Consider the following 27,392-nt stretch of genomic DNA (forward strand, 5'->3'; position numbering starts at 1 on the left):
CCATTCCCTTACAGGGAAATAAATGCCAGCCAGTTCTGATATATCAAGTCTCTTCAGAAATAAAGGGCTGCACATACCTTAATGCTGCTTGTAGCATGAAACCGTTCTCCACACTGAAGATGTCTCTTATGTTACCTTCAGAAGTCTTGTGGAAACCAACGTGGATCTTAGTTACAGCTGCTAAGATCATCAACCTCAGGGCAGAAATCTTCTTCCATAACCCCTTGAGGAAAATAGTACACACCGGTACCATTTAAAATAAAAAACTTCTTGATTGAATAAAATAAAACTAACACCTTGCTTTACCTCTTCCTAGTATAACACAGGCAAAGAGAATGACTGGGGATGGAGGGGAAGGGAGGAGCTATATATACAGCTCTGCTGTGGTGCTCTTTGCCACTTCCTGTTAGCAGGAGGATAATATCCCACAAGTAAGGATGAAATCCGTGGACTCCTCGTATCTTGTAGAAGAAATAAAGTTATAACCAGCCAATGGCAAACAATTACATCATGTGTTGCACCCTCCATGTTACTTCAGTGAATTTTAGCTGCAAAGTAATCTGGAGAAAGAGGACCAGACAGGATAAAGTGCCAGATATATATATATATATATATATATATATATATATATATATATATTTTACACACAACAACTCTACATAACACATATATAGATATTAATCTACATACAGACTTGTTATGTTTTACCAGCTATGAATACGGCATGCAGCCGAAACGCGTAAGTGGCAACTATTGCATGGGTTGACGACTCGGCTCACTTGATGGAACTTTTAAATTGTTGTCAAAAAAAGCTAAGTTTTACCGATTGGCGTGCTCCTCCTTGTTTCTTTATTGATCGGATGTTTTACCAGCACACAAAGGATAATGAACTATAATTATCAACATGTCGACCAGATTATTATACACAAGGTAAACAACAATCAGCAATCGCTACCCAGGTGCTGAACCAAAAATAGGCTGGCTCCTAAGCTTACATTCCTGCTTTTCAAATAAAGATACCAAGAGAACAAAGAAAATTGATAATAGGATTAAATTAGAAAGTTGCTTAAAATTGCCTGCTCGATCTGAATCATGAAAGTTTCATTTTGACTAGACTGTCCCTTTAAGTAGATATAGTGACAATATAAGCTAATAAACTCTTTCCTGTTCTTATGATTTCATTTCCTATTTTAAATGCAAGTTTGAAATATATAAAGCTTAACAATTCTAGCTGAATGTCACTAATTCTGTGCACGTATCTTCCATTGTTCATCTGCAATTCTAGATAACAGCTTTTCTCTTACAAAATAATAAAAAAATGAAGTAAATTAGCAGTTTCCTATTGTTTTGAATCTCCCTCCATTATGCATCCTCAACTCTCTGTACCACGTGATCACTGCAGTCACGTGACTGATGTGATGTCAGTATGTCCTTTAGGCATGGGAAATAGACGCTCCCCTATTGATATTTTTACTAAATGGGTTCCGCAGCATAAAAGACATAGGTATACTGCTCATTTGTTTATTAGTGGAATATAAAGAATCGGATATGCGTGTACAATTGACTGCTTTATAAAATGTGTATATATCCTATCCCTCAAATAATTAAAAAGTTTCCTCATTTAAACGGCAATCAGTACTAGCTAAATGATTGGCTGAGGCATGACGGAGGTGCTGTCACTCCGATTCAGGAACCAACCCAAATAACATCTGCTGACAAAGATCCCGCCTACCAGCTGTCAGCGTAGTCGTGTAGGTTGTTTACATCTCCTAAACCCCGCCCCTCAGTAGTAAATGTTACTTCCTATTGGTTGGTGATAGCAGCTTCGCTGCCCCATTGGCTACAGATTATATAGTTTACTCCCACTACCAGCAGTTTCTCAAGTGTCAGTGGAGCTTTATGCAGAAAATACAGATTGTCACCATGACCGCGGGGAGCCGGTGGGTGAGCGCCCTTCTTGTGCTGTATTTGTGGATCCCAGCTGCTGTGTCTTTACTTATCCCGCCGCACAATGAGACAGCTCGGGTGGCCCGTTTCGTGGCACATCACTGTGACTGGGGAGCACTGGCCACCATCTCCAGCCATGCGCCGGTCACTGGGCAGCCCTTTGCGAACGTGTTCTCCGTGAGTGACGGGCCTTTCCGGGGAAGCACCGGGGTGCCCTACATGTACCTCACCGACATGGAGATCTCAGTGCAGGACCTGCAAGTGAGTACCGAGCTCTGTTTGTGCGCAGCTCATTACATTCGTCTTAGAACAGATCCGAGTTGTGGTAACAAAGAGATCAAAATAATGTCTCCAAAATCTTTATATAACAAATATAAATACAAACATATGGCTGTAACTTGCTTATCAGTGTTAGGCACAGAGCAGCAGTTGTATGGTAGGTAGGGCATGCAAACTGCGGAATAAAGGGCAAAGTATGTAGTAAGTAGTGCCTAAACCCCTCTGCTCACTGTCCCCTATACCCTGGCATGCTGTTGTGTTATTTATACAAATACACTAGGTAGGTTACCCTGGCATGCTGTTGTGTTATTTATACATCTACACTAGGTAGGTTACCCTGGCATGCTGTTGTGTTATTTATACATATACACTAGGTAGGTTACCCCGGCATGCTGTTGTGTTATTTATACATATACACTAGGTAGGTTACCCTGGCATGCTGTTGTGTTATTTATACATATACACTAGGTAGGTTACCCTGGCATGCTGTTGTGTTATTTATACATATACACACTAGGTAGGTTACCCCGGTATGCTGTTGTGTTATTTATACATATACACTAGGTAGGTTACCCTGGCATGCTGTTGTGTTATTTATACATATACACTAGGTAGGTTACCCTGGCATGCTGTTGTGTTATTTATACATATACACTAGGTAGGTTACCCCGGCATGCTGTTGTGTTATTTATACATGTACACTAGGTAGGTTACCCTGGCATGCTGTTGTGTTATTTATACATATACACTAGGTAGGTTACCCCGGCATGCTGTTGTGTTATTTATACATATACACTAGGTAGGTTACCCTGGCATGCTGTTGTGTTATTTATACATATACACTAGGTAGGTTACCCCGGCATGCTGTTGTGTTATTTATACATATACACTAGGTAGGTTACCCCGGCATGCTGTTGTGTTATTTATACATATACACTAGGTAGGTTACCCTGGCATGCTGTTGTGTTATTTATACATATACACTAGGTAGGTTACCCCGGCATGCTGTTGTGTTATTTATACATACACACTAGGTAGGTTACCCTGGCATGCTGTTGTGTTATTTATACATATACACACTAGGTAGGTTACCCTGGCATGCTGTTGTGTTATTTATACATACACACTAGGTAGGTTACCCTGGCATGCTGTTGTGTTATTTATACATATACACTAGGTAGGTTACCCTGGCATGCTGTTGTGTTATTTATACATACACACTAGGTAGGTTACCCTGGCATGCTGTTGTGTTATTTATACATATACACTAGGTAGGTTACCCTGGCATGCTGTTGTGTTATTTATACATATACACTAGGTAGGTTACCCTGGCATGCTGTTGTGTTATTTATACATATACACTAGGTAGGTTACCCTGGCATGCTGTTGTGTTATTTATACATATACACACTAGGTAGGTTACCCTGGCATGCTGTTGTGTTATTTATACATATACACACTAGGTAGGTTACCCTGGCATGCTGTTGTGTTATTTATACATATACACTAGGTAGGTTACCCTGGCATGCTGTTGTGTTATTTATACATATACACTAGGTAGGTTACCCTGGCATGCTGTTGTGTTATTTATACATATACACTAGGTAGGTTACCCTGGCATGCTGTTGTGTTATTTATACATATACACTAGGTAGGTTACCCTGGAATGCTGTTGTGTTATTTATACATATACACTAGGTAGGTTACCCTGGCATGCTGTTGTGTTATTTATACATATACACTAGGTAGGTTACCCTGGCATGCTGTTGTGTTATTTATACATATACACACTAGGTAGGTTACCCTGGCATGCTGTTGTGTTATTTATACATACACACACTAGGTAGGTTACCCTGGCATGCTGTTGTGTTATTTATACATACACACTAGGTAGGTTACCCTGGCATGCTGTTGTGTTATTTATACATATACACTAGGTAGGTTACCCTGGCATGCTGTTGTGTTATTTATACATATACACTAGGTAGGTTACCCTGGCATGCTGTTGTGTTATTTATACATATACACTAGGTAGGTTACCCTGGCATGCTGTTGTGTTATTTATACATACACACTAGGTAGGTTACCCTGGCATGCTGTTGTGTTATTTATACATATACACTAGGTAGGTTACCCTGGCATGCTGTTGTGTTATTTATACATATACACTAGGTAGGTTACCCTGGCATGCTGTTGTGTTATTTATACATATACACTAGGTAGGTTACCCTGGCATGCTGTTGTGTTATTTATACATGTACACTAGGTAGGTTACCCTGGCATGCTGTTGTGTTATTTATACATATACACTAGGTAGGTTACCCTGGCATGCTGTTGTGTTATTTATACATATACACACTAGGTAGGTTACCCTGGCATGCTGTTGTGTTATTTATACATATACACACTAGGTAGGTTACCCTGGCATGCTGTTGTTATTTATACATATACACACTAGGTAGGTTACCCTGGCATGCTGTTGTGTTATTTATACATATACACTAGGTAGGTTACCCTGGCATGCTGTTGTGTTATTTATACAAATACACTAGGTAGGTTACCCTGGCATGCTGTTGTGTTATTTATACATATACACTAGGTAGGTTACCCTGGCATGCTGTTGTGTTATTTATACAAATACACTAGGTAGGTTACCCTGGCATGCTGTTGTGTTATTTATACAAATACACTAGGTAGGTTACCCTGGCATGCTGTTGTGTTATTTATACATATACACTAGGTAGGTTACCCTGGCATGCTGTTGTGTTATTTATACAAATACACTAGGTAGGTTACCCTGGCATGCTGTTGTGTTATTTATACAAATACACTAGGTAGGTTACCCTGGCATGCTGTTGTGTTATTTATACAAATACACTAGGTAGGTTACCCTGGCATGCTTTTGTGTTATTTATACATATACACTAGGTAGGTTACCCTGGCATGCTGTTGTGTTATTTATACATATACACTAGGTAGGTTACCCTGGCATGCTGTTGTGTTATTTTTACATATACACTAGGTAGGTTACCCCGGTATGCTGTTGTGTTATTTATACATATACACTAGGTAGGTTACCCCGGCATGCTGTTGTGTTATTTATACATATACACTAGGTAGGTTACCCCGGCATGCTGTTGTGTTATTTATACATATACACTAGGTAGGTTACCCCGGCATGCTGTTGTGTTATTTATACATATACACTAGGTAGGTTACCCTGGCATGCTGTTGTGTTATTTATACATATACACACTAGGTAGGTTACCCTGGCATGCTGTTGTGTTATTTATACATATACACACTAGGTAGGTTACCCTGGCATGCTGTTGTGTGTGTTTTATACATATACACGAGACAGGTTACCCTGGCATAGTGTTTTTTGTTGTAATCATCTATTGATAGATATGTTATCTGTGTATAGTTTTTGTGTATATCTATCTATCTATCTATCTATCTATCTATCTATCTATCTATCTATCTATCTATCTATCTATCTATATATATATATATATATATATATACACACACATACACAGTATCCCACAAAAGTGAGTACACCCCTCACATTTTTGTAAATATTTTATTATATCTTTTCATGTGACAACACTGAAGAAATGATACTTTGCTACAATGTAAAGTAGTGAGTGTACAGCCTGTATAAGAGTGTACATTTTCTGTCAAAATAACTCAACACACAGCCATTAATGTCTAAACTGTTGGCAACAAAAGTGAGTACACCCCTAAGTGGAAATGTCCAAATTGAGCCCATTTAGCCATTTTCCATCCCCAGTGTCATGTGACTCATTAGTGTTACAAGGTCTCAGTTGTGAATGGGGATCAGGTGCGTTAAATTTGGTGTTATCGCTCTCACACTCTCTCATACTGGTCACTGGAAGTTCAACATGGCACCTCATGGCGAAGAACTCTCTGAGGATCTGAAAAAAAGAATTGTTGCTCTATATAAAGATTGACTAGGCTATAAGAAGATTGCCAAGACCCTGAAACTGAACTGCAGCACGGTGGGCAAGACCATTCAGCTGTTTCACAGTACAGGTTCCACTCAAAACAGGCCTCGTCATGGTCGACCAAAGAAGTTCAGTGCACATGCTCAGCGTCATATCCAGAGATTGTCTTTTGGAAATAGACGTATGAGTGCTGCCAGCATTGCTGCATAGGTTAAAGGGGTGGGGGGTCAGCCTGTCAGGTCTCAGACCATACGCCGCACACTGCATCAAATTAGTCTGCATGGCTGTCGTCCCAGAAGGAAGCCTCTTCTAAAAATGATGCACAAGAAAGCCTGCAAACAGTTTGCTGAAGACAAGCAGACTAAGGACATGGATTTCTGGAACCATGTCCTGTGGTCCGATGAGTCCAAGATAAACGTATTTGGTTCAGATGATGTCAAGCGTGTGTAGCGGCAACCAGGTGAGGAGTACAAAGACAAGTGTGTCTTGCCTACAGTAAAGCATGGTGGGGGGAGTGTCATGGTGTGGGTCTGCATGAGTGCTGCCTGCACTGGGGAACTACAGTTCATTGAGGGAACCATGAATGCCAACATGTACTGTGACATACTGAAGCAGAGCATGAGCCCCCTTCCTTCCGGAGACTGGACCGCAGGGCACTATTCCAACATAACTACCCCAAACACACCTCCAAGACGACCACTGCCTTACTAAAGAAGCTGAGGGTAAAGGTGATGGACTGGCCAAGCATGTCTCCAGACCTAAACCCTATTGAGCATCTGTGGGGCATCCTCAAACGGAAGTTGGGGGAGCACAAGGTCTCTAACATCCACCAGCTCCATGATGTCGCCATGGAGGAGTGAGGGAGGACTCCAATGGCAACCTGTGAAGCTCTGGTGAACTCCATGCCCAAGAGGGTTAAGGCAGTGCTGGAAAATATTGGTGGCCACACAAAATGTTGACACTTTGGGCCCAATTTGGACATTTCTACTTGGAGGTGTACTCACTTTTGTTGCCAACGGTTTAGACATTAATGGCTGTGTGTTGAGCTATTTTTAGGGGACAGCAAATTTACACTGTTAAACAGGCTGTACACTCACTACTTTACATTGTAGCAAAGTGTAATTTCTTCAGTGTTGTCGCATGAAAAGATATAATAAAATATTTACAAAAATGTGAGGGGTGTACTCACTTTTGTGGGATACTGTATATGTGTGTGTATGTGTATATGTATGTATCTATCAGTTAAAATGATGGCAAAATTTAATAGTTGTAAACAAAGAATATAAATCCATTCCGGTCATTTAGATAGTATGTGCTTTTCTTATACTTTATTTGATATGCAAGTATTTTTAATTGAATAAAGTTTTTTACCCCTCTAAATGCTCTTTTTTTTTTTGAGGGTGGGGGGAGGTTTTGCAGACAGTAGGGCCAATAAGAAGTAGTGATATTCAGTCCCTGATATAGCTGCTTTATACATCACTTCAACACAGCAAAGTTTAGAAAGGGGCATATTTACTATTATTTTAATACTGGCCTTATACGTTTAGAAAAAAATCAGTATAGCCCTTCTTTTGAAACTAGTGGTTATTGCACATTTTCTGTTCTTTCAACTCTCTCTTGGTATAGACTGTGACAGCTGTCACATGAGTGTCATCTGTTATGTCACATGATAACTTGCTACTGGGTCAGATGGGGTCACTTTTTTTTAAGTTGCTCCCTGGTGTTTACTTTAAGGGACATTTAACACTTACATGACAGTGACAATATAGCTGTTATTGTTAGATTATAAGTAATTTCCATGTGCATATCAGTTGTTTTATTACCTTGGTGGATTGCTTTTTCTCAGTATAACTGTTATTTTACACCTGGTAATATGACAATGTAAAGTTTTGTTAATCTGAATGTACTGGAAAGGGTATTGGGGGGGGGGTCTTACATGATACTTAAAGGGCCATTATATTTGAAAAATGACATGCTCTTATTTATTACAACATGAAATTTAAAGACTAGCGACCCTGCGCCTCTATGTCTTTAACCCCTGCAAAGTTGGCCCATTGCATGAGGGGAGAGAGGCAGGTCCCTAAACTACAGCAAATAGTGGAGAGGAAGGGATGGGTGCCTACGTTACAGAAAAACTGTTGGCTAGGAAAGGGGAGATAGGTCCATATGCTACAGATTTTTTTTTTTTTTTTTTAAAAAGCTGATCACTTGGAGGAGAAGATGGGAGGGGGGGTTAGGGATCCCTACATTACAGTAAAAAAAACAATAAATACATATAAAAAAAAGTCTCTTAACTTAATCTAACAGATGGATTGCTAGTATTAAATATGGCAAGGAACAGTGGAAGGTGGAGTGTTAGATTGGTTTAGCCACCAATCAGCAAGTGCTACACAGGTGCTGAACCAAAAATTGGACAGCTCCTAAGCTTAAATTCCTGCTTTTCAAATAAAGATACCAAGAGAATTAAAAAAAAAAAATGAAAGTAGGAGTAAATTAGAAAGAACAAGGAAGGCTAGTCACAGCCATAATGATTTAGCCTTGAGAGGTCAGCAGGGTGCATATCAAGTTGTGATAATAACAAAATACACTTTTTATTTTTTTAGAGCTTTATCACATTTAAAGGGGGGAATGAAAGTATATTGCAACATTGTTTTACTATACAAAAGTGAAAGTCAATCCTAGCATTTGTGAAACGCTAGGATTTACAATTGGAACAAATAAAGGGGACTTTAATTCATGAAGTATAAAATACTTCATGCTGAAAGCTTCTTTATTTGTTAGAAGCGTTCCCTGCACCAAGCTCCTCAGACAGCAGAACACTATTTGGCTTAGAGGTGATGTTTCTACCTCTTAGCCAATAGCCCTGTGTTCCAAACTGGCGCCAAGCCGGATAACTAGCATGCTATTTGTTAAGAGTTGGAAACATCACCTCACAGCAAATAGTGTTCTGCCCTGGGCTGCCTGAGCAGCTCAGTGCGGAGAACGCATCCAACAAATAAAGGAGCTTTCAGCATGAAGTATTTTATGTTCCAATGGTAAATCATAGTGTTTTACAAACGCTAGGATTTACAATCACTTTAAAATCTCAATGATACCTTCAACTCAAATTCTGTGTGACACCTGAGCTGTATTCTGCAACAGCAGAGGGCAGCCCAGCACCCTGGCTAGTGATCACTGGTAAGGTAGATACAATATTAAATATTCCAATATTTTGGTATTCAAATTGGTATTTGTGTGTAACAGGCAGAGCTTCGGTGGTTGGAGCATAGGGTTTGGGATTCATAGGGGGGATTTGGAATCTCCGAACAGTCCCTAATTATAAATTCTGTTCTTTTGAGACAGCCATATATCCATATTTGCAGAATTTCCCTCAGCCCCACCCCATAGACCACTAAGACATGTTGATCGTCCACTCAGACCCTTATACCCTCCACAGTTTCATTACTGCAAATTACCTCATGCCACTCTCCCTCTTGCTCATACTAGCTGCTGGTGACATCTCCCCTAATCCTGGTCCCCAGCAACTTCCTACCCGTGCACGTCCATGTGTACCTTTCCACAGACTCGGAAAACAAAACTCTGGTAACCTTATGCACATTCCTCTTGTATCTAAAGCCACTACACCCTTCACTCTGGAACTCTCACTCTGCAAAAAGCTCACTTCTATCCATGACCTCTTTATCGCCCACTCCCTCAACCTTCTGACTCTTGCAGAAACTTGTCTCTCTCCTTTAGACACAGCATGCATTGCTGTATTGTCACATGGGGGTCTCCACGTCAGCCATACTCCTAGGTCTGGTAACAGACAAAGAGGTGTTTTCTAGGTATTTTACTTTCCTCTCATTGCACAAATACAACCCATCTCTTCCCTCACATTTTCATGATTTGAAACCCACATGATTCGCTTATTCTCTCCCCTCTCTATACGTGTTGCAGTAATATACTGCCCACCTGGATTCTCAACTCAATTTCTAGATCACTTTGCTGCCTGGCTACCTTATTTCCTTTCCTCAGACACTCCTGCCCCATTCTTGGGGACTTCAACATCCCTCTTGACAATCCCACTGTCTCCTCTGCAAAACAACTTCTGCAACTCCCTTCCTCTTTCGGTCTGTCACAATGGACTGACTCTCCCTCTCATAAAGATGGTCACTCCCTTGATCTGGTCTTTAGCTATTGATGCTCTATTTCAAACTTCACAAACTCCCCTTTTCCTCTATCTGACAATCATCTCCTCACTTGCAACATCTTATCCCACCCTACAACTCTCCCTCCTTCTACCCCTCACACCAAACTTCATAGAAGCATTATGTCATTAGATAAGCAACAGCTTGCTAATTCCCTCAAACCTCTGCTCTCATCAATCTCCTCCTCCTGCCCTGACCAATCTATTTGCCACTATAATTCCACCCTTACATTGGTCCTTGACAATCTGGCCCCTCCTACCATAGCTAGAAAATCACACACTCAGCCCTGGCATACTTCTCTGACACGGTACCTACGCAGATGTTCCCGTACTGCTGAGCGGAACTGGAGAAAATCTCGGAGTACAGCTGACTAACTTCACTACAAGTTCATCTTAAACTCATACTACTCTGCCCTTAATCTTTATAAGCAACACTACTTCTCTACTCTTATCTCCACCCTTTCTTCAAACCCAAAATGTCTGTTCTCCACTTTCAACACTCCTCTCTGCCCACCCCCATCTCCTAATACAACTTCTCTGTCAGCTCAAGATTTTGCCAGCCACTTCAATAACAAAATCAATTCCATCAGAAACAAAAGCAGCTCTCACCTCCTCAGAAGCTTGCAATTAACCAAAACCCACATAGCCGTATATTTAGCTCTTTCACCCCTGTTACTGAGGAATAAGTTTCTGCACTTATACTACTCCCTCACCTCACTACCTGTCCCCTCGACTCCATCCCCTCACAGCTACTCCCCTCCCTCTCTTCTACCTTTACCCTTATTCTTACACACATTTTCAACTTCTCCCTTAGCACTGGTATATTTCCCTCATCTCTAAAACATGCACTGGTCTCACCTATCCTCAAAAAACCTCTCGATCCAACCTCCCCATCCAACTACCGTCCTATTTCCCTACTCCCTCTTGCCTCAAAGCTTCTTGAAAAGCCAGTACATGCACACCTATCCCATTTCCTTACATTAAACTCCTTCCTTGAACCACTGCAATCTGGATTTCGCCCCCATCACTCCACAGAGACAGCAATCGTTAAGGTTACCAACGACCTACTTATAGCAAAATCCAAAGGCCACTTCTCTCTGCTTATCCTCCTTGATCTGTCTGCAGACTTCAATACTGTTGACCACCCTCTTTTGCTCCAAACCCTCCAATCCTTCGGCATTTGTGACACAGCCCTCTTGTGGTTCTCTTCCTACCTGTCTAACCGTACCTTTAGTGTAGCCTTCTCTGGAGCATCCTTTGCCCCGTTACCACTTTCTGTTGTGGTAGCACAAGGCTCTGCCTTCGGTCCCCTCTCTTATCAATCTACACATCATCATTAGGTTCCCTAATAAAGTCCCACGGGTTTCAAAATCCTTTTTATGCCGACGACACTCAAATCTACATCTCTGCTCCAGACCTATTTCCTTCCTTGCTAACCCGTGTCACTAACTGTCTTTCTCATATCTCATCATGGATATCCTCTCACTACCTTAAGCTAAATCTCTACAAAACTGAGCTCCTTATTCCCCCCCTTCTTCTAAAATCTCCACCCCCACATCTCTCTATAACTGTTGACAACTCCATCATTACCCCTACCCCGCATGCTTGATGTCTTGGGATCACACTTGACTCAGATCTTTCTTTCACTCCTCACATTCAGGCCTTGGCTAAATTCTGCCGCTTCCACATTAAAAAAATATCTCTAAAATTAGACATTTCCTTACACAAGACACAACTAAGATTTTAATCCACTCTCTCTCATCCTTTCCCGCCTTGACTACTGCAACTACGTCCTCTGGTCTCCCTAGCTGCCGTCTAGCTCCTTTACAATCCATAATGAAGGCCTCAGGCTCATCTTCCTTACACATCGCTCTTCATCTGCTGCACCTCAATGCCAATCCCTTCACTGGCTTCCTCTTGTCTTAAGGATTAAACACACAATTCTGAATCTGACATACAAAGCCCTCAACTGCACTTCTCCCCTCTATATCTCAGACCTTGTCTCCAGATTCTCTCCTTCCCTCGCTCTGCTCACGACCTCCTCCTCTCCTCCTCTCTTGTTACAGCCTCACATTCCCGTTTACAGGACTTCGTCAGACTGGCTCCCATCTTGTAGAACTTTCTGCCCTGCTCCACAAGAGACTCCTCTAGTTTTGAAAGCTTCAAGCACTCCCTAAAGACTCTTCTGTTCAGGGATGCATACAACCTACACTAACCTCTCCTAATACCAGTTCCTCTCCTCCATTACTATCCCCCATGAACACCCTTAGAATGTAAGCCTAAGAGCCCAACTGCTTGCTGATCATCTTCACAAGAGCTGACTACAACAGTACGACTCTAGGCAGGGCCCTCTACCCATTTGATCCCTATAATTGCTACCTTGTATACCGCCTATGTTTATAGTGCTGCAGAATCTGTTGGCGCTCTACAAATAACCGATAATAATAATACGCTATATACACATGATCCCCCCCTTTTGACATGGCCCAGCCCACAAAATAGCAATGGCCTCTGCTTAGCCTCCTGAGTCTCTAATACCTAGCAACAAATGTTGTGGTGGCGCTCGCTTGGTGCAACAAGTCTACCTGAAATGATCATCACTCTTGCATTATTGAAGTTGGAGGTCTGCAGAGAGAAGTTTGCACTGCACTGCATGGCAATGATCTAAAGTTAAGGGATAGAAAGGGTAAAACTGAAATGTGCATTTCAGTTTTAAGCAGGTGCATTTTTGCATTATATTTCCATTAGCAAAATGCTTCTAATACAAGTTATTACTGGTTTTCAGCTGCATACACACATATGCTGTGTGTGCTATGTGCACCAGCATTCAAACACTACACACACCTCAGAGAGTCAGCAGTGGCTTGCATAACACAAATTGTCTTAGCTATATGAGCAGCATGGTATTTGTATCCTGATCCTCTAGTCTCGTGTAGCATATGTGCGTATGCTGCTGAAACAGCCATGCATTTTACCAGAAGCACTTTTGCTAATGGAAGAATATTGCAAACATGCTTTGATTTAAAATTGAAATGCACCCATTTACATTTAAATTTTAACTGTTCTATCTCTTTAAGGCTACTCCATAAAGGGTCAGATTATTAGTAATACCAGTGCACGCAAATGTGCACTGGTATTACAAGTGAGGTGCAATGCGAAAGCAACCTCAAGTTCGCATTGCATGGAAGCATTGCGCTCACGAGCAAGCTTCCATAGGCTCCAATGGGAGCCTCGTTCTCATGCCGTCAGACGTGGCAAAAGTCCAGCACTCACTGTATGCTTCGAAGTCGGGGTGCATCCCACAAAGTATATAACAAATCAGTCCAGAAGAGAGCACTTGCCGTGGTATAAAATCGTGTTTTTAATTCAGGGTGTAAACGTTTTCAGGGAGTGACCCCATCATCAGACAAGTGAAGAAAAGAACAACAACAACACTTGGTAAGTACACTTGTTGTTCTTTTCTTCACTTGTCTGATGATGGGGTCACTCCCTGAAAACGTTTACACCCTGGATTAAAAACACGATTTTATACCACGGCGAGTGATCTCTTCTGGACTGATTTGTTTATATATATATATATATATATATATATATATATATATATATATATATATATATATATATATATATATATATATATATATAGCATATACAGATATATTAACAGGGAACATACAATGCCCATAGACTGCAATGTAAAGGCACTTTTCAGTGCCGTTTTTTTTTTTTCCTAACACCCCACAGCCGCCAACTTCAGCCCCACAAAAACTGCCTAGTGAAGTAATTTAAAAAAAAACAATTTATTATTTTTAAAAATGCACTACACATTTTATTTTAGGCTGCACATTTAAAAAATTAAGCAGACCACAAGCTCACAATAGCAATAACCAGCCACTTGTAATGGCTGCTTACTTATCGCACCCAAAAATGGGGTAAATTTGCCGTTTGCGTGCGCACCATTAATTAGCACTCCACTTGTAATCTGGCCCAAAATGTGGCACAGTTAGGACATCTGCAATATGGAGGTTTCTGTTAAAGATTGTTGTTGAGTACAATATGGGGGATTCTTAAAGTCACACAAAGGGAGCAGAGACACAAACAGTACCAAACATAGACATTTCCCAAAGAGAGAACGAAACAAGCGCAAACTGACTCATGTGTTCTATGACAAATTACTCAAGAAGCACTTTAATGTTGCGCTTGCAAAATAAAAACTTTCATCAATCCTTAAACATAACAATCCGTCCTCACGTGCTGTCCCGTTAAGCTTTAGCATCCTTCTCTGGGCATCCAGCGTTCCCTTGTTGTACTCACAGGCATCCGATGGAACTGAGACTCTGTTCAAACCTGCCAGCACGTAATCAGCTGACGTCCACTCGAGGGCTACGGAAGCTTGTGGGGCTCTGCACACTTCTACGCGTTTCGTCCGCTAGCGTGTGGACTTTCTCAAGAGGAAAAGTTAATTTATTAAATTAAAAAAAAATGCACTTTGGGGCTTTAAAGTTGCTGGGAGTAGGGTGTTAGGAAAAAAACGCACTTAAAAGTGACTTTACATTGCGGTCTGTAGGAACTGTGTGTTCCAGTAGACCGCAATGTAAATGTATATGCTTATATATTTATGCACATATACACATATTAACACATAAATATATATGTATATAATCATATACATATATATTAAGAAAATGCTGCCCATCGTTGCACTACTTACCTCATTTGCTGCGCGAGGTTCTGATGTCGTCTCTGACGGCATCAGAGCAAGGCTCCCATAGGACCCTATGGAAGCACTCTCTCGTGAGCGCAATTCTTCCTAGCAATGTCAATGTGAGGTTGCGTTCGCGTTGCTTGTAATACCAGCGCATATTATCGTGCGCTGGTACTACAAAGTAGAGCGCTAATATCGCTTGCATGCATACAATATGTAGCGCTCCACTTGTAATCTGGCCCATTTTTTCTTGATTTCACTCAAAAATGAGTTTGTGGTATGGAATGATGAGTCACAATCATTCAGCAGTTTTCCCCTCCGCATGAGTCGGCAGATAACCGGAGGAAACGAATGTTGTTTTGGAAACTACATTTACACAATATCTTGAAACTGCAGACAGGAAAAGTAGCTGGTATAAGCAGTTTTACTGTGACTTCTCATTTTTCATGGTTCTAAAATGTAGCTTTTATTCCACAATACACAGGCAATACCCAATATCTACTACTAAATTATACCCAGAGCTGTAGTAACTTCTGACAACGTAGCTTACTACATTTTTTATTACGTCTACATGAACAGAATTGGTTATTAACCTTGGGCATGCACATTTACATGCTGTTTCACATTGCTATTCATTTAAAGGGACAGTTAACACCTTGAGATTTATATTTAAAATGTTGTTGTGCATGAAAATTAAACTACTTGCAATATATTTTCATTGGTTATTTTGCCCCTTTTTCATGTTAATTAGCTCTCATAATTGAGCAGTTTCTAATTCTCAGAACTTGAAATGCACCCTGCTGGCTTCTGAAGGCTACATATCTGTCCCTTATTGGCTTTATCAGGTAACAACTGCAAAACAATGTACTTAATACTAACTTTATGACCAGCCTTGTTGTCTGTGGACTAAAGCCCAGATTGGCTCTTCCAAATAAGGCAAGTGACTGGTGGAGTTTGGCTAATATGTTATTGTATAACAGCACAACAGAAATGTCTTGTAATTACTATATATTTACTGTCACTTTAATTTTGGGGTGTATAAATAAGTTATTTAAATTATAATATGACATTTTGAATTTTATCTGAGAATATTGAATTAATTGCCCTTTTAATATTCTTATCTTAGTTGTTATTTTAAGGAAAATGTATTAATGTTAAAGCGTAATGAAAGTCATGATTCAGATAGAGCATTTAATATGAAAACTCTTTTAAATTCACTTCACTGATCAATTTGACTTTTTTCTCTTTATGTTTATTTTCATAAATGCAATAGCTGGATCTGCTCTTTAAAACTACAACCTATCAAAATAGGCTAAGCTTCCAAACATCCTTAGCTTATCACTCAAATGCTCCAGGGACATTTTAGAATTTTATCTCTCCCCTTCCACACTGTGAGTGTAATTTCTTCTTTTTACATTGCTTGTCAATCGCTTATAGTTAAGTATAGAAACTTTTGGTATATGTTGGGATACCACAGACAAAATCAGCTATTTTAAATGCTGATATAAAGACAAAGGAGTAATTTGTAAACAATTTAATATGCTTTAGCTGGTAGAATGGCTCATTGGGAACAAATTAATGGGTAGAATAATTTAGAATAAACTATGCCTGGAACTATGTGTTTAATCCATTTGTAGTTCTATAGAAGCAATAGTGCACTGTAGTGTTCTAATATTTTCTTTTTGCACTTATGTCATTTTAAGGGAAATGAATATCCGTAAGCCAAGTGTTGTAATCAGAAACCTGTTATTTAACCCCTTCCCAACGTTAGGACGTTCAATGCCGTCCTAACTGTCCTAGGCTTTAGCGCCGTTAGGTCCTAGCCGTTTTGCTGTCCTGAAGCCATAGGTGCTTCCTAAATGGGATCGTGGGCTGGAGGGGATGCCTAGTGTCATAGGCACTCCCCCCAGACAGTGAAATCCCACCATCTCATGAACGATCACATGATTTAAATTTTTATTTATTTGTTTACATTGGAAGACAAATAAGACATTGCCAGACAAATAAGTATCGTCAGGGTTAAGGGACACTAAAGTCAAAATGAAACTTTAGTTATTCAGATAGAGCATACAGTTATAAGACTCAGTTTTCTTCCATTATCAAATTGTGCACAGTTTTTTAATCTGCATATCTTCTGAGGCGCCAACTGAGCAGTGCATATGTTTGTCTGCGATTAGCTGATGGCTGTCACATGATACAGGGGCCAGCAAATTCAGGAGCATTTTGAATTTTGTCAGATGAAATCTACTGATCATTTAGAGATTTAGAGATTGCACTGTCTTAAAATTAAGCCCTAGTTTTAGAGTACCCAAGAGACCCATGAATGCCGTAACTTCCTCCCACCAGCCTCACCTAAAAATTAGCTTGGTGCAACTGGATCCATTTTAGACCTCACATCTATTCTATCATGGGGATGGCCAAAAGTTTATGGCTACTAAATTTATGGGCTGGCTCCTAGATTTTGAACAAATCTGTTGAGCCGAGCCCTGTGCTAAGGTCCCTTTTAGAGCCCAGAGTCATGTAGTAGACAAGTGGTTTCCCTGTCATCCACTACCTGGTAGGGCATGAGACCCCTAATTTGTAATCCTCTTTCATATGATAAATATTATGTGTGTGTGGTATGTACTGTCTTTAGGGTATAGGGGCTCATTTGGATCTGCTGTCCCCCATACAGTAAACACATCATTTTTTGTCATTGCAATCCCCTACCAGATACAGGGGTATGGCACTGAACTGACATTTTTTAATAATGAAGCAATAAATAATAAAGGTATTCTGCCTCCTTAAATCATTGCATTGTTTTTTAATCTCTATTATTGATTGATGTACAAGTGGAACTCTGGAATGACAAATATTAACTTAAAGTGGGGGTAGTTTGTGGAATAGAAATTCCAACGTAATACTTTAAATGCTTTTTTGTTTGTTGAAGTACTTAACATTCAGAATATGAGAAAACTAGATGATTACATTTTATTTTGTGAATACTTTAAACCTTTTTTTTCCCCTTAGGTGAACCCAAACGCCTCTCTTACATTGTCTTTGGCCCAGACTCATTACTGCAAAAATAAGGGCTACGACCCACAGAGCCCACTGTGTGCCCACATTATCCTCTCAGGAAGTATTCAGAAGGTAACTAGTCTATCCTTACTCTAGTGGTCATATTATGGGTGCGATTTATCAAGCTGAGGCGAACAGGGGTGCACATACGTGCCCCTGTCCACCGCAGCTCGCCTCTGGCGGAATTCAGCATTGCACACGAGCGCTATTTTGCGCTTACGTGCAATCGCGCCCCCTGCCGCGCACAACCAATTGCGCACGAGTATGAGCTGTAAGTCTACTCGATCGGGCTATACCGGAGAGATTGAAATTCGCCACTTTAGAGGTGGCGAAAGGTTAGGACTGCTGCTTGTTAGATACGGCGTGCAGGTTCTCTTGTGAGAACCTGCAGTCGTATGGGGTCGAAAGGCTTACAAAGCCTTTGATAAATTGACCCTTAAGTGACAACCAGCTTAAAGGGACATGGAATACTTTGAGATTGTAATATAAAATGTTTAATTAGGTCTAGTTAAATACAATTTTTACAGTTCTGAGAACTAGAAGTGTGCACTGCAGACTTCATGTGCCTAACCCTGCTACATATCTCTCCCTAATTTGCCTCAGCAGGAGGTATAGATAAGGAACTGCAAATAAATTATAGTTTGCTAACAAAATGACAGTGGCAAGCCTTGTCTACCCCAGCGATGGCTTAGCTCCTGAAAATAATACTGAAAAACAACTGAAGCAAGCAAGGCGATGACTCATTAAACAAACTACATATTCACTTGGGGCAAATGATCATGGAGAGAAATTTAACAAAATCTTTAGGATTTTTTTTTTTTAGACCTTATTTTGTAATATTGGGGTCTCTCCTTTTACATCCCGAACCTGCATAATAAGATAAACATCTCTCAAGCTTAAAGGGACACTGAACCCAAATTTTTTCTTTCGTGATTCAGATAGAGCATGCAATTTTCTAATTTACTCCTATTATCAAATTGTCTTCATTCTCTTGGTATCTTTATTTGAAAAGCAAGAATGTAAGTGTAAATGCCGACCCATTTTTGGTGAACAACCTGGGTTGTCCTTGCTGATTGGACAGCACCAATAAACAAGTGCTGTTCAAAGTTCTGAACCAACAATGGGCTGTCTTCTTAGCTTAGATGCCTTCTTTTTAAAATAAAGATAGCAAGAGAACAAAGAAAAATTGATAATAGGAGTAAATTGGAAAGTAAAATCGCAAACTCTATACGAATCACGAAAGAAAAAAATTGGGTTCAGTGTCCCTTTAAGTTTGCATTTTTACATTTATCTAATGTACCTTGCATACTGACAAATATTCTTCTGAGCAGAGAGCGTTAGACCGTCTCGTCTGAGCAGAGAGCGTTAGACCGTCTCGTCTGAGCAGAGAGCGTTAGACCGTCTCGTCTGAGCAGAGAGCGTTAGACCGTCTCGTCTGAGCAGAGAGCGTTAGACCGTCTCGTCTGAGCAGAGAGCGTTAGACCGTCTCGTCTGAGCAGAGAGCGTTAGACCGTCTCATCTGAGCAGAGAGCGTTAGACCGTCTCGTCTGAGCAGAGAGCGTTAGACCATTGGGTCTTTAGTATGTTAATTTAAGACTGCAGAAAAATCTAATTGCAGGATGTTTATTTAAGTATTGGCAGCTATTTGTATGTTATAAGAAGGGTGCTTTAGCTAGTATGGGTCTTAATATAATAAAACATCAGATAAACCACCTTAAGCAAAAATAATTTAATAAATAATGCTTTGCGCACACTTTACTCAAAGATGATTGCATCTAAATGTACCTTAATCGTGTTTTATGTGCTTGTCTTTAGACTTTCCCATGCAATGTATTAAATAGCGCTGTATTGTAAAAGGCAACAGTCGGTTTATACAAATATATTAATGCTTCTCGGCAATATTTGCTGCAGAACTCCTTGTATTTACGTATACAGCATGTTTGTGCTTTATAAATAAATTATAAAAAACAATCCTCCTAGTAATACAGAAATTGATTTACAAGTGTTTTTTTTTTTAACAGTAGTTATTTTAAAACGTCATGCGGTGCATAGTCCATTGTACCGCATAACGTATATACACGTTGGCCCTTCAGGAAGCGTCAGCAGTCTCGGTTGTCACTTTCTGGGCTGCAGGCCTTTTATATGGTGACAGAGCACAATCAGTGTTTGTGTCACTGTTTGCAACAATGTCTGTTTGCGCCAGTGGGAGGTTCAGGAGGGATAGAAGAAGGTGGCTTGGTGGGTGGCACAACGGTGAAGGGGGGAAGGATAGGCGGGGCCCTACGATACAGAAAATGTAAGTGTGAATGGGAGAATGAGGGAAGGGGCGCTACACTACAGAAAAATTATGAGCCCAGGTAGGGGAACCCTAAATCTGTGATTGGAGATAAGGGGTTAGGGGTACTGCCACACTACAGAAAAAAATTATAAAATAATAAATTAAAAAAACAAACAAACAAAGTAAAGCTATATACTGGGTACCGGCAGATAGCTGCCAGTACCTAAGATGGCCGGAATTAGTTAGAAAGGGGAGGGTTAGAGAGCTTTTTGGGAGGGATCAGGGAAGTGGAGGGGTAAGGGGGGGATCCTACACTGCAAAAAATAAATAAAATACATATAATTTATTTTAAAAAAAAACCACACTAACCCTAAAACTTAATACTGGCAGATTTGTCTCCCGTACCTAAGAAGTGCCGGGGGGGGGGGGGAGAATCTGTTTGGGAGGAATCAAGGAGGTGGGAAGTGTTGGGTGGGAGGGTAAGCCCTGCATTAAAATACTATTCCCCATCCAGCTAACTAATTAACCCCTTCACTGCTGGGAATTTCAGAAATGTGGTGCGCAGTTGCAATTAGTGGCTTTCTAATTGCCCAAAACGAAATGCAAAATATGCATGTCAGCTATTTCTAAACAAAAGCGACCCCAGAGAACCTTTTACAACCATTATGTCTTATGACTGCAGTAGTTGTGTGTAAATAATTTCAGCGAGAAACCCAAAGTTTGTGGAAAAGTTAACAATTTTTTAAATATGATTTGCATTTGGCGGCGACATGAAATATACTAAAATGGGCCTAGATCACCTTGGGTTGTCTACTTAAAAGAAATATATAGTTTTGACAGGTAAATAAAAAAACATCAAGGCTCTGGATTTAAACGTTTTTTTATTTATTTTTTAAATAAAATATGCCATTTTAATGAGAAGAAAAAATTGCAAAATGGAGAGGGAATTGTCAACTGTGGTGTCTCTGATTTATGTAACAAACTCTATAACCTAGCACTCTTTCATTTGTATAGGTGAACGGGTCAGAGACTGACATAGCGAAAGTGGCATTGTTCAGCCGTCACCCTGAGATGGTTGACTGGCCTCATGACCACAATTGGTTCTTTGCCAAACTGAACATCACCAACATCTGGGTACTGGACTATTTTGGAGGCATCAAAACGGTCACTCCTGAAGATTACTACAATGCTAAGCCCTGGTAAGTTGCATTCAGTCTGTGAGATACATTGATCAATGTACAGTACATAGACTTTGATTTTCTTTCATAAGGTAGTGAGAGTCCATGAGCTATTACAATTGGAATTCAATTCATGGCCACTAGGAGAACGCAAATATATCCAACATACCAAGAGCTTTTGACCCCTCCCACCTCCCTGATCAACTCAATCTTATCTTTGCTTCCCCAGCAAAGGTGAAGAATTGAGGTGCTCCAGATGTTTCGTTGACAGGGGTTCTTAGGCCTACTTGAGACCCATTTCCCCCTCAGAGAGCCAGGAATATGAAAGAGGGAAGTATGGATTATTTGGATAGTGGCAGAAATTCTCTCTGGGAGTTAGTCACAAGCCTGCCGCAGGTGTTGTGGGGACTTGTCCCTTAGCCTCCTACTGTTAGGTGGTTGTCATACACTTCAGTGACATCCTCTGCTGTTGCTTGCACAGCACAGGATGGGCTCTCTACAGACGTTTTTGCAAAGTCTATTACTAAACGTCATTGGTCAATACTTTTATATGTACATATTATGGGATATATTATCTTGAAGCTTGTGCGGAACCATTCTGTGTGACCTTTTATTTTGGCTAGGTGTTTTAAAACGTTATTTTTCATAACTTTATTTTCTCTGCGCAGTGCGGCCTTCGTTTATATTTTACTTTAGTGCTTTGAGTGGCTCTTTTCTCAAGGTGCTACTGAGCCGCGCTTCTGTTTTCTTCTGTTAAGTGTGATCAGTCCACGGGTCATCATTACTTCTGGGATATTACTCCTCCCCAACAGGAAGTGCAAGAGGATTCACCCAGCAGAGCTGCATATAGCTCCTCCCCTCTACGTCACTCCCAGTCATTCTCTTGCACCCAACGACTAGATAGGATGTGTGAGAGGACTATGGTGATTATACTTAGTTTTATATCTTCAATCAAAAGTTTGTTATTTTAAAATAGCACCGGAGTGTGTTATTACCTCTCTGGCAGAGTTTGAAGAAGAATCTACCAGAGTTTTGCTATGATTTTAGCCGGAGTAGTTAAGATCATATTGCTGTTCTCGGCCATCTGAGGAGTGAGGTAAACTTCAGATCAGGGGACAGCGGGCAGATGAATCTGCATAGAGGTATGTAGCAGTTTTTATTTTCTGACAATGGAATTGATGAGAAAATCCTGCCATACCGATATAATGTCATGTATGTATACTTTACACTTCAGTATTCTGGGGAATGGTACTTCACTAGAATTACACTGTAAGAAATACATAAAGCTGTTTAATAACTAGAGATTATGTTTAACGTTTTTGCTGGAATGTAAAATCGTTTTCATTTGCTGAGGTACTGTGTGAATAAATGTTTGGGCACTATTTTTCCACTTGGCAGTTGCTTAATCTGTTTTTCTGACAGTTTCTGTTCTCCCTCACTGCTGTGTGTGAGGGGGAGGGGCCGTTTTTTGGCGCTTTTACTATGCATCAAATATTTCAGTCAGCAACTCATTGTATTCCCTGCATGATCCGGTTCATCTCTACAGAGCTCAGGGGTCTTCAAAACTTATTTTGAGGGAGGTAATTTCTCTCAGCAGAGCTGTGAGAATTATAGTTTGACTGAGATAAAAAACGTTTATTCTGTAATTTGTTTCCTGCTTTCAGAATTTGTTATCTTTGCTAATGGGATTAAACCTTTGCTAAAGTTGTGTTGTTTACAAGGATTGAGGCTATAACTGTTTCAATTTATTAATTTTCAACTGTCATAGATCTTCTGTGCTTCTTAAAGGCACAGTACGTTTTAATATTATTCTAATTGAATTGTATTTCCAAGTTGCAAGTTTATTTGCTAGTGTGTTAAACATGTCTGATTCAGAGGATGATACCTGTGTCATTTGTTGCAATGCCAAAGTGGAGCCCAATAGAAATTTATGTACTAACTGTATTGATGCTACTTTAAATAAAAGTCAATCTGTACAAATTGAACAAATTTCACCAAACAACGAGGGGAGAGTTATGCCGACTAACTCGCCTCACGTGTCAGTACCTACATCTCCCGCTCAGAGGGAGGTGCGTGATATTGTAGCTCCGAGTACATCTGGGCGGCCATTACAAATCACATTACAGGATATGGCTACTGTTATGACTGAGGTTTTGGCTAAATTACCAGAACTAAGAGGTAAGCGTGATCACTCTGGGGTGAGAACAGAGTGCGCTGATAATATTAGGGCCATGTCAGACACTGCGTCACAGGTGGCAGAACATGAGGACGGAGAACTTCATTCTGTGGGTGACGGTTCTGATCCAAACAGACTGGATTCAGATATTTCAAATTTTAAATTTAAACTGGAAAACCTCCGTGTATTACTAGGGGAGGTGTTAGCGGCTCTGAATGATTGTAACACAGTTGCAATACCAGAGAAAATGTGTAGGTTGGATAAATATTTTGCGGTACCGACGAGTACTGAGGTTTTTCCTATACCTAAGAGACTTACTGAAATTGTTACTAAGGAGTGGGATAGACCCGGTGTGCCGTTCTCACCCCCTCCGATATTTAGAAAAATGTTTCCAATAGACGCCACCACAAGGGACTTATGGCAAACGGTCCCTAAGGTGGAGGGAGCAGTTTCTACCTTAGCTAAGCGTACCACTATCCCGGTGGAGGATAGCTGTGCTTTTTCAGATCCAATGGATAAAAAGTTAGAGGGTTACCTTAAGAAAATGTTTGTTCAACAAGGTTTTATATTGCAACCCCTTGCATGCATTGCGCCGATCACGGCTGCAGCGGCATTCTGGATTGAGTCTCTGGAAGAGAACATTGGTTCAGCTACTCTGGACGACATTACGGACAGGCTTAGAGTCTTTAAACTAGCTAATTCATTCATTTCGGAGGCCGTAGTACATCTTACTAAACTTACGGCGAAGAATTCAGGATTCGCCATTCAGGCACGCAGGGCGCTGTGGCTAAAATCCTGGTCAGCTGATGTTACTTCTAAGTCTAAATTGCTTAATATACCTTTCAAAGGGCAGACCTTATTCGGGCCCGGGTTGAAAGAGATTATCGCTGACATTACAGGAGGTAAAGGCCATGCCCTGCCTCAGGACAAAGCCAAAGCCAAGACTAGACAGTCTAATTTTCGTTCCTTTCGTAATTTCAAAGCAGGAGCAGCATCAACTTCCTCTGCACCAAAACAGGAAGGAGCTGTTGCTCGCTACAGACAAGGCTGGAAACCTAACCAGTCCTGGAACAAGGGCAAGCAGACTAGGAAACCTGCTGCTGCCCCTAAAACAGCATGAATTGAGGGCCCCCGATCCGGGATCGGATCTAGTGGGGGGCAGACTTTCTCTCTTCGCCCAGGCTTGGGCAAGAGATGTTCAGGATCCCTGGGCGCTAGAGATAATATCTCAGGGATACCTTCTGGACTTCAAATACTCTCCTCCAAGAGAGAGATTTCATCTGTCAAGATTGTCAACAATCCAGACAAAGAAAGAGGCGTTTCTACGCTGCGTACAAGAGCTCTTGTTAATGGGAGTAATCCATCCAGTTCCACGATCGGAACAGGGACAGGGGTTTTACTCAAATCTGTTTGTGGTTCCCAAAAAAGAGGGAACTTTCAGACCAATCCTGGACTTAAAGATCCTAAACAAATTCCTAAGAGTTCCATCGTTCAAGATGGAGACTATTCGGACAATTTTACCTATGATCCAAGAGGGTCAATACATGACCACTGTAGATTTAAAAGATGCTTACCTTCACATACCGATTCACAAAGATCATTATCGGTACCTAAGGTTTGCCTTCCTAGACAGGCATTACCAGTTTGTGGCTCTTCCATTCGGATTGGCTACAGCTCCAAGAATCTTCACAAAGGTTCTGGGTGCTCTTCTGGCGGTACTAAGACCGCGGGGAATCTCGGTAGCTCCATACCTAGACGACATTCTGATACAAGCTTCAAGCTTTCAAACTGCCAAGTCTCATACAGAGTTAGTGCTGGCATTTCTAAGGTCACATGGATGGAAGGTGAACGAAAAGAAAAGTTCACTCGTTCCACTCACAAGAGTTCCCTTCCTGGGGACTCTTATAGATTCTGTAGAAATGAAGATTTACCTGACAGAGGACAGGCTAACAAGACTTCAAAGTGCTTGCCGCACCCTTCATTCCATTCAACACCCGTCAGTGGCTCAATGCATGGAGGTAATCGGCTTAATGGTAGCGGCAATGGACATAGTACCCTTTGCACGCTTACACCTCAGACCACTGCAACTGTGCATGCTAAGTCAGTGGAATGGGGATTACTCAGACTTATCCCCTTCTCTGAATCTGGATCAAGAGACCAGAAATTCTCTTCTATGGTGGCTTTCTCGGCCACATCTGTCCAGGGGGATGCCATTCAGCAGACCAGACTGGACAATTGTAACAACAGACGCCAGCCTTCTAGGTTGGGGTGCCGTCTGGAATTCTCTGAAGGCTCAGGGACAATGGAGTCAGGAGGAGAGTCTCCTGCCAATAAACATTCTGGAATTGAGAGCAGTTCTCAATGCCCTCCTGGCTTGGCCCCAGTTGACAACTCGGGGGTTCATCAGGTTTCAGTCGGACAACATCACGACTGTAGCTTACATCAACCATCAGGGAGGGACAAGAAGCTCCCTAGCTATGATGGAAGTATCAAAGATAATTTGCTGGGCAGAGTCTCACTCTTGCCACCTGTCAGCAATCCACATCCCGGGAGTGGAGAACTGGGAGGCGGATTTCTTAAGTCGTCAGACTTTTCATCCGGGGGAGTGGGAACTTCATCCGGAGGTCTTTGCCCAAATACTTCGACGTTGGGGCAAACCAGAGATAGATCTCATGGCGTCTCGACAGAACGCCAAGCTTCCTCGTTACGGGTCCAGATCCAGGGATCCAGGAGCAGTCCTGATAGATGCTCTGACAGCACCTTGGGACTTCAGGATGGCTTACGTGTTTCCACCCTTCCCGTTGCTTTCTCGATTGATTGCCAGAATCAAACAAGAGAGAGCATCAGTGATTCTAATAGCACCTGCGTGGCCACGCAGGACTTGGTATGCAGACCTGGTGGACATGTCATCCTGTCCACCTTGGTCTCTACCTCTGAAACAGGACCTTCTGATACAGGGTCCCTTCAAACATCAAAATCTAACTTCTCTGAAGCTGACTGCTTGGAAATTGAACGCTTGATTTTATCAAGACGTGGATTTTCTGAGTCAGTTATTGATACCTTAATACAGGCTAGGAAACCTGTTACCAGAAAGATTTACCATAAGATATGGCGTAAATACCAAATATTGGTGTGAATCCAAAGGTTACTCTTGGAGTAAGGTTAGGATTCCTAGGATATTGTCTTTTCTACAAGAAGGTTTAGAAAAGGGTTTATCTGCTAGTTCATTAAAGGGACAGATCTCAGCTCTGTCCATTCTGTTACACAAACGTCTGTCAGAAGTTCCTGACGTCCAGGCTTTTTGTCAGGCTTTGGCCAGAATTAAGCCTGTGTTTAAAACTGTTGCTCCACCATGGAGTTTAAACCTTGTTCTTAATGTTTTACAGGGCGTTCCGTTTGAACCCCTTCATTCCATTGATATAAAGTTGTTATCTTGGAAAGTTCTATTTTTAATGGCTATTTCCTCGGCTCGAAGAGTCTCTGAATTATCAGCCTTACATTGTGATTCTCCTTATTTGATTTTTCATTCGGATAAGGTAGTCCTGCGTACTAAACCTGGGTTCTTACCTAAGGTAGTTACTAACAGGAATATCAATCAAGAGATTGTTGTTCCTTCTT

At 41.0% G+C, this 27,392-nt stretch overlaps 1 protein-coding gene across 1 annotated transcript in view; it reads left to right on the top strand.

Moving 5' to 3' along the window:
* Nucleotides 1-1,862: 1,862 nt before the first annotated feature.
* CREG1 (cellular repressor of E1A stimulated genes 1) overlaps nucleotides 1,863-27,392 on the top strand; it is a 29,930-nt gene continuing 4,400 nt past the window's right edge. Inside the window, exons 1-3 of the mRNA XM_053705856.1 lie at nucleotides 1,863-2,208; nucleotides 18,095-18,214; nucleotides 21,435-21,619. Coding sequence (XP_053561831.1) covers nucleotides 1,900-2,208; nucleotides 18,095-18,214; nucleotides 21,435-21,619 — 614 coding nt within the window. The 5' untranslated portion in view covers nucleotides 1,863-1,899. The remainder of the gene's footprint in view (nucleotides 2,209-18,094; nucleotides 18,215-21,434; nucleotides 21,620-27,392) is intronic.

This window comes from Bombina bombina, chromosome 3, assembly GCF_027579735.1.
Source record: "Bombina bombina isolate aBomBom1 chromosome 3, aBomBom1.pri, whole genome shotgun sequence".
Taxonomy (NCBI): Eukaryota; Metazoa; Chordata; class Amphibia; order Anura; family Bombinatoridae; genus Bombina; species Bombina bombina.